Source organism: Antennarius striatus, chromosome 6 (genome assembly GCF_040054535.1).
Source record: "Antennarius striatus isolate MH-2024 chromosome 6, ASM4005453v1, whole genome shotgun sequence".
Classification (NCBI taxonomy): domain Eukaryota; kingdom Metazoa; phylum Chordata; class Actinopteri; order Lophiiformes; family Antennariidae; genus Antennarius; species Antennarius striatus.
In genome coordinates this window covers 8,471,952-8,486,673 of record NC_090781.1, presented here as the reverse complement: position 1 = coordinate 8,486,673, position 14,722 = coordinate 8,471,952, and the positions used below count along the sequence as shown (strand labels likewise).

Here is a 14,722-nt window from a genome sequence, read left to right as displayed (position 1 = left end):
GCGAGGCTCTTGCCAATCTTTGCCTCATTCTCAGAGAAAAGTGTGAAAGTGTGTGTATATATATTATACATATAATATAAAAAAAATCTATTTATCTCTCCACACACAGACCTCAGCTAGTGAGCTTTGCAGGGACTGTAAAACTTTAAAAAAAATTATAAAAATAAATAAATATAGAAAACGTCAAACTCAAGGCCCGTGGGCCAAATGTGGCCCGACACATCATTTAATGTGGCCTGCGAGAGTATTTAAGGTCAGAGTGTGTAAAAATAGTGTGCCTGACCAAAAACTACATTTCCCACAATGCAGTAATTAATCCCATTTCAACTTTTACAAAAATGTTTTGAAAAAAGTTAATGTCCTAACTTGTGTTTGATTTCATAACCTGACAAATTAAGATCTACGTATGTTATAACAGAGCAACAAGGAAACTGTAACGTTTGCACCTTAGATTACATTGAGATACCCCCCCTTTAGTGAAAATGAGTTTGACACCCCTGATCATTATATACTGAATATTAGCAACTATCCTAAACAAAACCAAATACTGTACAGCTGCTCTTTTTCCTCTACGCACTGATTTATTCTTGCTGGTATTGTTGGTCCTCTGCTGCCACCTAGAGGCCAGTCTGAGCCTTCAGGCCTTTTGCTGATGTAGTCTTTACACCTCTGGATGGAGTTATTGTACCATTTAAAAAACTCCACTCACTGATAGTGTTCAAACACACTCCAGAACTTACTAATCAGATCTTGTTTCTCGTTTCATCGCCATTCACTGAATATTCAGAGTTTAAATAGCATGTGGATTTAAAAAAAAAAAGTTAATAAATTCACAGGCTTATTTCACACATGAGGAGGTGTGACTGACCCCCCCAATAGCCTCCACTGTTCTGCAGTGATGTGCTGACACATCAAAAGTGTATGCACAAACCTTGAGCAGCACCGGGCCTGTCCACACACACACACACACACACACACACACACACACACACACACACGTGTTCACATGTGTGAGCCCCTCTCACAAACAGTTACGCAAACTATTAAAAATACCCTCATGCAAAAAGCTATCCAACACACAGTCCGTGCTGCAAATACACAGCACCCTAGAGAATGTGTGGGAAGCCAGCTTTATTTAAAGTCCTGAAAAAAACTGAGAGAAAATATAGAAACTACTCGCTGCTGAACCCCACCCAGTTGTGATCCAGTTAAAGAGGCAGACAGAAGAGGCCAAAGAGAAAGACCGGACAGAAAGGCCAAACCACACAGAATAAACACTATAAAAACATGAGAGAGCCAATAAAACAGGAATGAGACTTAGATTGAGGAGGGTGCCACAAGTCACGAGTTTCTATTTGTTGAATTCTTGCTGTGGTTCCTGAGCGGGAGCGAATGACAGAGGCTTTAACTGACAACCACAGACAGACTCTTAAAGGCTCTCTGTGAGCCTCACTATGGATTTATTTATCAGCTGCACAGACCAAACCTTGGTCATTGGGATGGAGTCGGTTTCCCTGTGGGTAGGGGGGGCTTGTGAGCACTTACCTGCTGGGGGTTGTTGGGCATGTACGGCAGCATGGTGGACACGTGGAACATGACCTCATAGCCCTGGTAGGTGGTGTAGAGGGAGTGGGTGCCTGTGGAGTCGGCTGAGGAGAGGAGATATTTTAATGTCGCGACAGACGTTAGGGTTGGGTTGTTAATGACAGAGAACAGCTGAAAGAAGAGTCATTTTCCAGACAGAATAGAAAACGCTGTAAAAATAAAGGTTTTTAATCAATGGACTGTTCCAGATTTAAGGTTTCTTTCTACCAAATCTCCTGATTTCTTTGTCCGGGGCCTCACTGATGGATTACTCTGCTACCATTTCAAATGTGCGCATTTTATGAATATATAGTGCTGTATATTCACTAAGTTAACAGGATGCTAAAAGTATTAAAAGGATCGACACTAATTGTAAAAATTATTAGTTAACTATTTATCTGAAGCATAGGGGATGATAATGCAGTGATAAAACCATAAAGTTTGTAACCCTGGGCGGCTGCAGACTTTAAACCTAAACGTGCCGTTGGTCAGAGGGCCCAGAAAGTGTGAACTAATAAGATAGCCATGTTGAATTTTAATTAGAACCAGCGCGTTTTACTGAACGCAGCGCACCTCCATCTCAAAGAGGCTCTTGTGAACACTCACTCTTTGTGTCAAGCTGTGCAGCATATTTGGTGAATCCTTTGAGGAGCACCTGCTCCCCCAGCAGCTCCAGGAAGGCAGCGAAGGCGGACGACGCCTCCTCGTTGTTGTACATCTCTTCCTCTGTGCTCTGACCGGCGCGGCACAGCAGAACACCCACCTTGTGCTTCTGACTCAACTGTGAGGCAGCGGAGAGACGACATTAATGTTACGCAAACGGCTGAAAAGCCACATTCATCCTGACACAACTGGCTTCTAGTGCAGCATCACGTCCAAGGAGATGTAAAAATGGACTCTCTTAACGCATGTTGAGCTCCACTTGTTTTTCTTATAACAAAAAGACGTCTACTGGTTTCCGTTAACAAAGCAGGGAGATAACGTAACTACAGATTAAAGCCTTTTACGGTTACACACCGTCCAAAGACACCACGCCCTGCTTCCCTCAACTCTCACTGCCCTCAGTCTAATTCTGGACTTTGCACTGGCTCTAAATCAGTTAGACAGGCTTTATACACATTATCTGAGCAAACCATATGTGACTGTGTTTCCGCATCGGCTCATAGTTTAGCCCGTCTGGTTTACACTGATTTTACTGTACCGTACTGTACCAGGATGGTTCGCTGCAGGGATTAACTGTAGCTTTTCCAGATTTTATTACAGAAGCTGAAAAATAAATTGCAAACACAGACAAACTTGTATAACACACCCCCTGTTCGTCCAGTTTGAGGAGCTGCTCTGTCACTTTTGGCGTGTTCACTGCGAGTCTCAAGCAGGAGATGTTGAGCTCTGGGACGACCTGCTCCAGGACCTCCTTGAGCGGCAGACCTCGCAACGTGCCGTGCCTCGCCGTAGACGCCACCGCGTCCTCTAAGACGGAGCCGCGCTGGGTCACCAGCTAAAAGTGGGAAAGGAAAGCGATTTAAAACAGGAAGTAATTCATCATCAGAGTTTAAGAATGTAAATATTTCAAAAATCACACTGAAAATGTAAAAATGGTAGCCGACTTTCCAAAAAGAAGTGAACAGAACGGATCTGACTCAGTGAAAGCAATATCGGCAAAAGAAACCATGTGCATTGTTATCTCATAACACTCAATGGACTCTTCCATTCATCTCCTTCCTCTAAATTTAAACCTGCCCCCCCCAAACCCCCACCCTCCCCATTGACATGTTGAAACTGTTCCAGTGTCGTGCTAAACTGTATGACATCACATAGATGCTGCTCTACACTGCATATTCTGTCAATACTGCTGACTATACAACTAGATAAGGTGTATCTGAGGACAAAGATGTGGCCACAAGTGGAAAAAATGTAAAAAGATGAAAAACTTTTGTTGAAAAATCACAAAATGAATGTGAGCAAACTGTAATCATCAGTTCAAAAGTCCCCAAAATGTAAAAAAAAAAATAAGCAAATTGACAAAACCGGTTATGAGACACAGGATGTAGGACCCTGTGTGACACGTCAACACCCCAAGATACGCCGATGGAAAGTGTAACCCTCTATGCCCCGTTTGGCAGGGGCATGAACAAAGTCTGGGCAATCAGTAGCGCAGGAAGCTGCATTAATGTTACTGACATTAGGACGAAGGCACTGGCAGGGGAAGGTCAGGCTTACATACAGTAAGTGTGGATCTGCAGGGGGGAAGGTGAGCAGCGTAGAGTGGGCCCATAGAAGATACTAATGCCCTACTGCCTCACACACGCACGCACGTTTTACATCCCATTGTATCATGAATGGAGATTCTGCTCTGGATCATGCTGATCCCTGTCAAGAGGATATCGACCTACATTAAAACGATGAGAATATAATAACCTCAGATGCGTGCGCACGCACACACACACACACACACACACAACACACACACACACACATCACACACACTGCACATATGAAGCTTCATTAAAAATGAATGGCAGACGATCGCTGGCAGAGGCCGGACAGACAGTCACCTCAGAGACTCCGGCTCGTGCCGGAGAGAAATGAAACCTGACGGATGCGAAGCAGCTGAAGTTTCAGAGCTGCCGTTTCAGCTCCTCGGCATCTGCGCCGCAAAGGAGTGAGTGAGTGTGACACGCCGAGCGTGTGTGACGACTGTGTGTGCTACTGTGTGATCAGCGAAGAAAGAGGAAGTGTGTCCACCTTGCTGCGTCAGCACTGCTGCAGAGAATTAAATGACAGACTTTATGGGGGTGGATATTTGAGAGCAGCTGTGGCGTGAGTGGGAGGAAATAAGAGTCTGCAATCAATGCCATTTCTTTTTTTTTCCTTTTTCTGTGTGGGAACAGTGGGCTTGTGTGTGCTGGTTGTGTGTGTTAGCTGAGCTCTGTGTACTCGGGGCTGGAGAGGCGCCATTGTTATAACAGGACTAAGGTGATGGGGCCAGGCAGCCATGTAATCCAGCTTAAAACAACAGCAGCACAGACAAAGACACAATGAGCAGAGGCAAATACTGACGTCTGACTGACCTCCACCACAACACACTTGAAAATAATACAAGCCAAAACAGAGATCACAGATGATCTGTGGGATACAATAACAAACTAATGGCTACTTTCACTAAATAATTATCTACTTTCCCAATTACAGTATTTTCCGCACTATAAGACGCACCAGAAAGCTTTTAATTTTCTCAAACCAACAGTGCGCCTTATAATCCAGTGCGCCTTATATATGAAAACATTTTAAAAACAGCCTATTCATCGAAGATGCACCTTATTATCAGACACGCCTTATAATCAGACACGCCTTATAATCCAGTCTGCATTGTATGTGGGGGGTTAGAATGGGTCATTCATTGAAGCTGCGTCTTATAGTCCAGTGCGTAAAATACTGTACTGATTCAGCATTTTGCCTAAAAAGGGCCCAGATAACAAAACAAAGAACAAACAAACGTCACTCTCCTGATTACCAGCTGCTCACTTTACACTATTTGATCAATCAGAGTGTGAAAATGTTTGGGTGTACTCCCTCTGACAGAAGGCTAGAGTAGCCGGTGTTTGGTTTGGCTTTGCCTGTATGAGACGGGGCAGGTGGAATTTTCCACTGGTAGAAAAGCACTGAAGGGATGAGGGGAGGACAGGAAGGAAGGATCAACTCAGGGCAGAGAGGGTAAGAACGGCAGGTAGGGATACAGCAAGAGGACTGGGCGTAACGAGAGGAGGTGAGGAATTAACGTGTGTGTGCACACTCAGTGACTCACCACTGTGTCACTGCTCAGAAATCCACAAACAAACACACACCAACGCCAGGTCTAGTCGTACCTCTCTTGTTCTAACGATAAGGCGATACTGGTACTGGTCTTTCAGGTCTTTGGTGTCTTCCAGTTTCTCCCTGCGGATGCTCACAGCCATGGCGCCCATCTTCTCATCGGTCCCAAAGTAGTTGGAGTGTTCTGGTGGAGAACGAGGAGACATCAGTGACGAGAAACACGTGGATTTATGTTGTAAAATGTGAGTAATTGTTGGTTTTGTCCATCTCCAATGTTTTGACTGTCGGTTGAGCAAAAGAAGGCATTAAAATGACAACTTTAGCTTCAATAAAATTTGAGGCACATTTCCCATTACGATAAATAAAAATGCCGCATCACACACTTATTATAAATCAAAAAGTTAATCAGGAAGCTCCTACCGATCAGATCATAATGAAATTACAAATCAATCGACCTAACAGAAACTTAGATGCCGAAGTTTTTCTGCTGCTATGACAGCGATGGAAAAAGAGCTGATCGTCCTCTTCTGAAGCTCCTCAACGCAGCGTGGAATTCAAGAAACAAATTCTACAGGCACACAGAAAGGAATCGGTCCTGACAAGCTCTCATCCTCGTCGTCGTGTTCGACTCATGATCTAGGACGGCGTACACGTCAGGGAACTCAGGCCCGCTAAGCTTCCACGCCGTGTCCTGTGGTGAGATGTCAGCTTTCTAATGAGGCTTTATGATGTGCCTGCGAGCCATATCACAGGTCACGAACGCACACATATACACACTCACACACGCAATCACAGATGCATTCTGTGGAGAAGCTAAGCCGGGAGTGAGTCATTAGACGAACATATTTTTGGAACGATAACCTTTATCTGTGTGGCTGCAGGCCTGAGTCCTCACACATACATGCACACATGTGCTCCGAACACAATCTGTCACTAATTAGGGTGAAGCCAGATGATGGTCGCCGAGGGAACTTTCATCTGCAGCGTCTGATAAGAAATGGGCATATATCGCGAAATATCACAGCTATCCCTCTGAAAGTTAGGAGTTACTTCAAATAAATTTAAAAAATAAAAACAGATGTAAAACAATGCTGAAGCGGACAGCTACGCTAAGTGGTTGTCGTGGTCGTGTGAAAAAAGCAGATCATGTATCATCGGCTTGAAGATTTGCCGACAGTCCGGTGTCAGGTAAACGTGTCGTAAGAATTCTGGGAGTGTTTCCAGCTTGGCCCATACGGCTCTGCAAGGACCAGCAGATATTAACAGCTGCAGGATGAGGAGAGGGTGACACTGGAGGAATGACATCCATGTTGTATAATTCATACAGAGCAATAACAGAGATCCACATCAAAATATAGCAGACATCAGTCTGAATACTGAGAGGCACCAGCAACGATAAAGGCTTTCCACATCCGTTAAACTGCTAATGTCATTCCGACAATTGTTTTATTCAACAAAATGTCAGTTAATTTCAAAAGTGAAGCATCGCTTTAGTTCTTCAGATAGTTTAATCTAAAAAAGCCACATTTTCAGATGTACGTTACAAAAAAACTCCTGATATCCCTTTGCCATAGTCTTATTACCTTTTTTAGTCAATTATATGTTCAACTGATCTATTTATCAATAACTTATCAGTTTATAAAAAAAATGTGGAAGAACTGCAGATTTATTCGAAACGTTTGGGAATCAATTTAGTAATATACTGTATGAAAAAAAAGAAATTAAATACTCTCAGTGTTACCTCACCCATTCAGCCACTGGGTCAGTTTATGCCTCTTTTTAAATCTCCTCGAAAATCATTCACTGGACATTGTTGTGCATTAGATAATATCCTGTGACAACACGTAGTAAACAGATAATGCTATAAAACTCTTAATTCCTGAAGTGAAGAGAACACCGTGAAAATCTCGTATAAACCTTGTGGAGACGTGATTACACACCGCATATAATTCAGGGTCCTCTTGTAGACGAATACATGCCGAGACTTGCTGCCAACATTTGAAATTTGGGCAAGAACACACATTATGCATTAGGATGACATCAACTTCTTTTTTCATGGTGAAACATCAAAATTCCCAGGTTTGTCAGACACATGATGACACATGCAGAATCATCATTTGAGCAATTATCATCATTGAGGTACTAAAACTGAGTTGAACATATATGCTGAGTGTGTAAAATCTCTTAGAGGGGTTTAAATCCGTTAGAATTAAGAATAAATATATCTACAGTATAAAATAAGAGACTGAAAGTGGTGTCAAGATTGATGAGGTAACACAAAAGTTAAAAAATCAATATAAACATATATTTTCCCTAACCCAGAGTTCATTTTACCTCAAGAAAGTCGTTCATCACTGTGATGCGCTTCAAGAAAAAATTGTTCATCCCAATATGACATTTATGCATCCCAAAAATAGTAACAGAATATATGGGACACATACGCAAGGATTGATTTTTGCCAATAGTACAATATACAAACTAAACTGTTAATTTTACTGATTTTATTAATAACTATGTCATAACTGTTTAAGTAAAAAGAAAAAAAAAGAGTAAAAATATATATTAGTTTTATCTAAATGTTAAAGCCTGGTAGTCATTTTTTTTAAAAAGTTTTGGAAATAAAGAAAGATGGAATACAGTTTTTATTTCTCTTTTGCTTTTCACTAAATAGTTTTCTTTTCCTTTAATTCATATACAATACCGTATACTCCTGTGGACACTGGAGAATACGGTACTTTTGATTGTTTTTTATTCAAGAAATACTCATTGTCATTTGCTTTTTCTCCAACTTTTGCATCTTCTTCGGAGGCATGCTGATAATCAATCAATCAACATTTATTGTATAGAGCTTAATCACATCAGCGTAAATTTCAAAGCGATAGCTTACGCTTGCTCACTGCAGCGTGTAAAACGAGCAGACGTCGTGTTGCTGTTTGGTCGATTTCAGTAAGGCAGAATCACACAAGTGAGTCTTGTGACGCGAAACTCACACAAGATCAAAACATAATGGCGATTTCCGGCTTCAAAATTTAAGTGGAGAAATGGAAAAAAAAAATTTGTTGAATGGAAGTGAATTGAAAGCTTGCGTCCCAGGGACGATCGTGCGTCCCTGTCAAAAAATGTGCGACAAAGACAAATGGTTATAAGCTACTATCAGTGTCAAGGTGACACGGAAACTCTTTGCCAATATTAGTAAATACGTAGCATCTCAGTGTGGACTCCTGTGTGACAGTGATGAAGTTGGATGACTTAGCATTAGCATTAGCATTTTGAAGCCTCTATTCAGAGTCACTGGACAGAAACTGTACTGTTGTGTAAATCAACTGCGTCTCAGACTTACCTTTCCCATGGAAGTAGTCCCTGTAGTACCTGGCCCCCAGGTCGACGTGCTCGATGCTGTACAGTTTTAGTCTCTCCAGCCTCGTCACCTGCTGCTCCACGGCCACCTCCAGCACCGACACGCTGGCGTTACTCTTCCTCAGCCAGCCTCTCGTTCTGCCTCCTCCTCCTCCGTCTCCTCGCTCTGCTGAAGAGCTGATGAAGCTGATGTTTCGCTCCCCGTGGCCTCCCGTCTCATTGAGGAAATGGGGGCAGCAGAGCAGTAGTGGGGGTCCGGGAGGGCCATCCAGAGGGTCCATGCCCAGTGGGGCTGCTATAGAGCCGGGGTCCAGGCTCAGGGTCAGGTCTTCTATGCTGGAGTAAACCGGCTCATTCTCGCTCGGCACCGAGGACCTGGACATGGAGTGGGTTGCTGAAGCAGCCGATGCCCCCGTGGCGGTGTTCCTCCTCTGGGCGGCGAAGCCCCGCTGCGCCGCTGCCTCGTGGAGGTCAAACAGGATGCTTTGAGCATCATAGTGGACAAAGCTCTTGGGGCACACCCACGGTTTATAAGAGGCATCTACCGAACCTCTTCCTCCCCCATCCTCACTCGTCTCTCCCTTCCCTCCATCCAGTTCACCACGACTGGAGCTCCTGAGTTTCCTGAACAAAGAGGAGGTGCCCAACGAAGATTCCATCCCGCCACTTTTCTTCCGCACCCTTTCAGCTCCGTCCTTCCTTCCTGTCCCTCGGTCGTCACCTCCTGTGGGACCAGGCGATGGGGCGGAAGGGAGGGGCGCGTTTGGCGGCGAGTGTGGGGAGCGCAGAAGCTCTCCGAGTTGAACGGGTGCCGAGCTGCGCTGGTCGGGCCTCTCCTGGTGGAACTGGCTGAGCATGTCGAAGAAGCTCTGCTCAGGAATGCCCTGGATGTCGATGGAAGAGGTGCTGCCATATTCTCTGAACAGGTTCCCCACTCCGCCACCTCCACGAGTCTCCACCTTGATCAGAAAGGGAAGAGATTCCTTCGATTTGACACATGACGACATATCAGTGGATGGAAAACAAATATGATCCCAACATTGTTTATAAAATTGGGATTTGAACATTTTTGATCCTCATTCCACGTGAAAACTCACCTCATTTTCATCCTGTTCACTCAGAGTCACCTCGCTGTTGGAGCGCTGTCTCAGTGGGGGAAACACTCTAAGGCTTATAGGTGAGCCTCTTTCCCCGCAAAAACCTCCTGCTCGGAATTCTGTGTCTTTCGATCGCCGTCGAGGCAACCTGGCAATTCCACCCCGCACCAACCCGATGTCAGCTGACAAAACCGACGAGGAAGCTGAAGTAGAGCCGTCGTCTCCGTGGCGGTTGCTGACCGTTTGTCCGTTTTCAAGTAGTGACTCCCTGGATTGCACTCGCCGTGGGGGCCATTCGGCGATCCGTGCCCGGACGCCCATTTTGGGAACGGACACCCGAGGCTGGATGGTGGAGTCGGTCGGGCCAGGAGCAGGGTGGCCATTTGGGGTGTGGTGAAACTGGATGTGTTGGGGCAGCCCTCCTCCTCCCCCGCCATCCAGGAGGTCTGAGGAGGTGCAAGTGACCCCTCTGTCTCTGTAGCTGTTCATGGCACCCCAGGTGAGCTCAGGGCAGGTAGGCAGGGAACTGGCATCCCATGTCAGAAGGGGTGCTTGGAAAGAGGGAGAGGAGGGGCCCCACACACACTCTGCTGATGGTGCAATGGCCCCCAGCTCCCAAAAACATTGCTTTTAACTGGCTGGGTTGTAGAGACTTCACTGGTTCATTGAGGTCAGGATTGGCCCGCTCCTTCTTGGACCCTTTACACACCGAAGAGGATCTGAAAAGAAAGGAAAAACAAATCACTGAGTTTGGCTTCTCAAAATTTTCCTAGATGTTAAAAACCTAAATTCAGAAAGAAGCGAGTCACTCAGCTGAACAACAATGTGAGACAGACAGGGAGATAGAGACAGGGTAAGGAGAGAGGATATGACAGAGGATTTCTCCTATTGAGGCTAATCTACAGGAGGCTGACAAGGGATATTATCATCTCACACTCTTGTGCATGTGTGCACACACAAACACCACCTGAAACATGCAGGCTGCAGCAGCTCAGCAGATTAAAACCACTGAAACACCCGAGACTATTTCATCAAACTAGAGACGAATACAGATCCAAAAGGAGGAGAAGCAGAGCGCCTGGACAATTTCATCACTTCAGACCAGTGCGTATTCATTTCTCATGTTTTATCTCTTGTTTGAAATAAATAAGGCTTACATTGAAGTAAAGTAGTGACTAATTTTACCACACTGCAGGCACTGATCTGAACACAGCCGAGAACTACAAGCTACACTATTCCACTTAGAGTGAAAACAACACAACTTTAAGGCAGGTGAATGAATAGGAATTTTAGGAGTGATGGAAAAAGAGGCATAAACTGACCAAACAGACGGGGGGCGGGTTGAGGTTAATCCAGAGATAGAATGACTGGACAGAGACGAGAACAAGCATTAAGCAGTGCATGACTCATGAACCACAGCGGCCTCTTTTAATGTGAGTCTGCAGGATGCATCAAGTCTTCAACATTCAGCAGCCTTGTAAAATTTGTCTTTTTAATCATCTCATGTGCCTCCTGAGGACTAAGATGATGTTTTTAAAGGTATCTTACACAATCGGGGTACATTTATAGGAATTACTCCTGTAAGCGTGTGAATGTTTTAACCCTCTCACTACACTACAACATTAGTTTCTGACTTCCTATTTGCTGATTTAAGAAGCTCAAGCTCAAAGTTTCAAGTCGTCTGAATTAGTGGGCTTTTCATTTGCTTCATTCCCATCGCCAACAGAAACACTGAATGGATGGACGCTGCATGCCTTAACCAATCACTGGACACCTGAATCACTAACACTTCCTCTTAATCCTAAGAGGAATCACTCATGAACAACTGCTGCTACACCATAAATAACATCATTACTGTGTAAATACCATAAGGAGAGGGTTCCTCGAACTATATTACTAGAACCATGGGAAAAAAAGCTTGTTTGATTCAAATTTGCCTGTTACACAGTTTATTTATTATTCCAAAAAACACGTCATGGTAATTTCTCTGAATGTTGCGATTCAGATTGACCGGCCAGGAATTCATATTTATAGTGTAGCTACGGCTCCACTGGATGACCAGTTTTAACACAAGTAATGACAACATACTGGCAGGGAAAGTCTGTCCGAAGTCCAAAATGACCGTCAATATTATATTTTTCTTTTTATTTGTGACGGTTTTCTGTGACCGCGCATCTGATGACGAATTCTACATCCGTGCCGGTCAATGGTGGAGATATTTCTCTGCATATATGTGCAGGGCCTGTACATCTTTACTTATCGTTGTCCATTAGCAATCAAATACCACCATGAGTGTTAAACAGAGTCCTCTTTAGATCATGTGAGGTAAGTTTAATAGTGATGTTGGATGTAGTGAGTCCGTTAAATACTTTGACTAAAATGCAGGAAACAGTTCTGCCGGTGTTACGCCTGCTTGCAGGACAGAGTAGTAAACATTTTTAAATGTGATTAAATGTGTTTCATAGTGTTTCTTTACACAAAGTCTACTCAAAGTCTCTGCACAGATCTGTTCATCACCATCATATGTAAGACTTAAAAGAGCTTTTATTACCAGAGAACATGCAGAACATCATTTAGCTTCTATTTCACACTTACACCGTTCTGTTTTTAGCAACATGACTTTTTTTTTTATAATTCTGAAAGCCTTTTTGGACGCAACTAATTTTGCCAGCTCCACTTTTCCTTTGTATGAAAGTTTCTTTTCCACTCTAGGGTTTAAATCTAACACTAAAGTCTACTGAGCTTTGGATATGAGCTTCTTCATCAGAATAATGGCTGAAATTCACCAGCCATTTAAAAATCTGCTTGGACTGAAGACAAACATGCATTAAAGTATTTGCACATCAGCCTTTTAAAACGTGATATTGATTTTCAGTAATGGAAATGAAATAATTTGTCTTCTGAATATTCCTGCATCGTTGATCCATAAAACCTAAGAGCTTTTCTTTTCTTGAGATTCGACCAGTCTATTAAAACAGTTTCTTCTGAAAGAGAATCGTTGACCTTTCAAACATCCCAACCGTCTTTCCATGGCTAATCACGACAGCAAACAGTTAGATTCTTCAGACAAAAAGCTTTAAGGAATTCATCCGTGTAGATTAACACAAGCCATTTTAACTACCGTTATTTCACCACTCTGACTGTCAGACAGAATCGGCCAGGTTTTGAAATGAGATGCTTAAAAAAGAGAAAAGCATTCCACTTTCATTTTAATGCCAAACACACCGTGAATCAACCTCCTTTTAGAATCAAATCATCTATCTTTCTCAGTTTTTGTGAATTCAATGAATGTAGAGTAAAATGTATTAAGTTGAGCTTTTGTGTGAATACAGGGTGGTTTGTGTGTTATTTGTGACACACGGTGCTTTAGTCATCACTGATCGCATTACACAATCATTCATAAATGCACGTGGGCACTCTTTCACCGAAAACAAAATCCCCCTGAAGTCAATGCAGCCACACATCTCTATCATGTCTTTGTTCTTCAGAATGGAAGGCACTTCCTGGCCAGAGACTCGCGCTCTGATTGTGCTTTCAAACAGAGTGTCTCCTCATAAGCGGGACTGTCTCTGATCTCCCATCAGGCCTGATCTCAGATTATCGGGCCCAGCTGTGGGGGTTGGAAAATGGCTTCATTATATGTCCGAGGTGCCGGAGGAGAGGCAGCAGTCTCCGAGGTGTGACCGTTTTGGACACACACCCAGAAATCTGTGTGATGAACATTTCCAACGTTTGCACAAGGACACTTTAACCTGAGCGTTTTCTCTTCACTGTGAGTTTGGCTGAGTTCCAGTTTCTAGTGAGCATTGAAGACGTCCTCATGTCATTAGATCCCTGTCCACAGAGGTTCCTCTGCTAATATTCTGTCATGGAGGGTTGCATGATGAGGGAAAGTGGAAGTGGGGTGATGCTCCCTCATTCTTCAGCTTTGCCTTCCTCCCTTCTTTGTTATCCGTGTACAGTACAATCCATTTCATTCAGAGTAAAAACAGACAAAATACAGACTAATATACCTGACTGTGTTTCAAAAGATTGGTGGACAGAGGATGGATTCTCATGTTCATGCTGCCCTGAACAAACATAAACTACATGAAAAGAATAAATATAGATGATTTACTAACATCACACATCTCTCAATGTGTGCTGAATGTAATGACATGCTAAGTACAAAATCAATGAGTCAATTCCTTGAGATCAATATGTCTAAAAAAAAGTTCCCAAATGAATTTCAACAATTTGAGTTTTTTCATCAGCTTTTCTGAACCCATAGACAAAACAACTGAAGTTTGACATGTGAGTAAAAACAGTATTGTCTACAAATGGAGGAGACCATTACAGCTTGCAGCTATAAAACATGTATTTGCTCTGTTGGAGTGATGGAGGGGGGAGCAAGGGGGTTACTGGGTTTAATCAACAGAGCTCTAAAAAGATCTTTTTCAGTTATAAAGGTTACAAAGAAAGGGCTAGAGGAAGAACTAATCACATCAACTATGGTAAAAGACTTGGCCCAAACATCAAAAGATAAAGTGCATGCATTTCAGGCCTTTTAATGACTCACATATAGTAATTAGTCAGCTCTATCCAATTCGTGGCCCTTCTCTAACTGCCTGCAGACTCGCTACTACTTGCTCTGCATGTTGCAGACTTGGCCCGTGTACCACAAACATGCACCAAGGCTGGTAATTACTCAGCCTAAATGGTAGTAATGACAGAGTTAGCAGAGGAGTGGAGCTTCCAGTTGGGTGAGTGTGCTCCATGTGGAGGAGACGCCGCAGATACTGGCTGCTACGTCAGACCAGCGTGGGCTGACCTGAGACCAGCGTGGAGCACACCTGAGGGCTTATAACACATGCACAAGGATCACAGAAACT

At 43.6% G+C, this 14,722-nt stretch overlaps 1 protein-coding gene across 5 annotated transcripts in view; it reads right to left on the bottom strand.

The window, feature by feature from the left end:
- Nucleotides 1-14,722, bottom strand: part of sipa1l3 (signal-induced proliferation-associated 1 like 3) — a 67,613-nt gene that overhangs the window by 14,739 nt on the left and 38,152 nt on the right. For all 5 annotated transcript variants that reach the window (XM_068316947.1, XM_068316951.1, XM_068316948.1 and 2 more), the window contains 6 exons: nt 9,852-10,570; nt 8,738-9,713; nt 5,451-5,581; nt 2,894-3,082; nt 2,191-2,365; nt 1,546-1,649 (listed from right to left, as the gene is read on the bottom strand). In XM_068316947.1, the coding sequence (XP_068173048.1) occupies nt 1,546-1,649; nt 2,191-2,365; nt 2,894-3,082; nt 5,451-5,581; nt 8,738-9,713; nt 9,852-10,340 (2,064 nt within the window). In that variant the 5' untranslated portion in view covers nt 10,341-10,570. The remainder of the gene's footprint in view (nt 1-1,545; nt 1,650-2,190; nt 2,366-2,893; nt 3,083-5,450; nt 5,582-8,737; nt 9,714-9,851; nt 10,571-14,722) is intronic.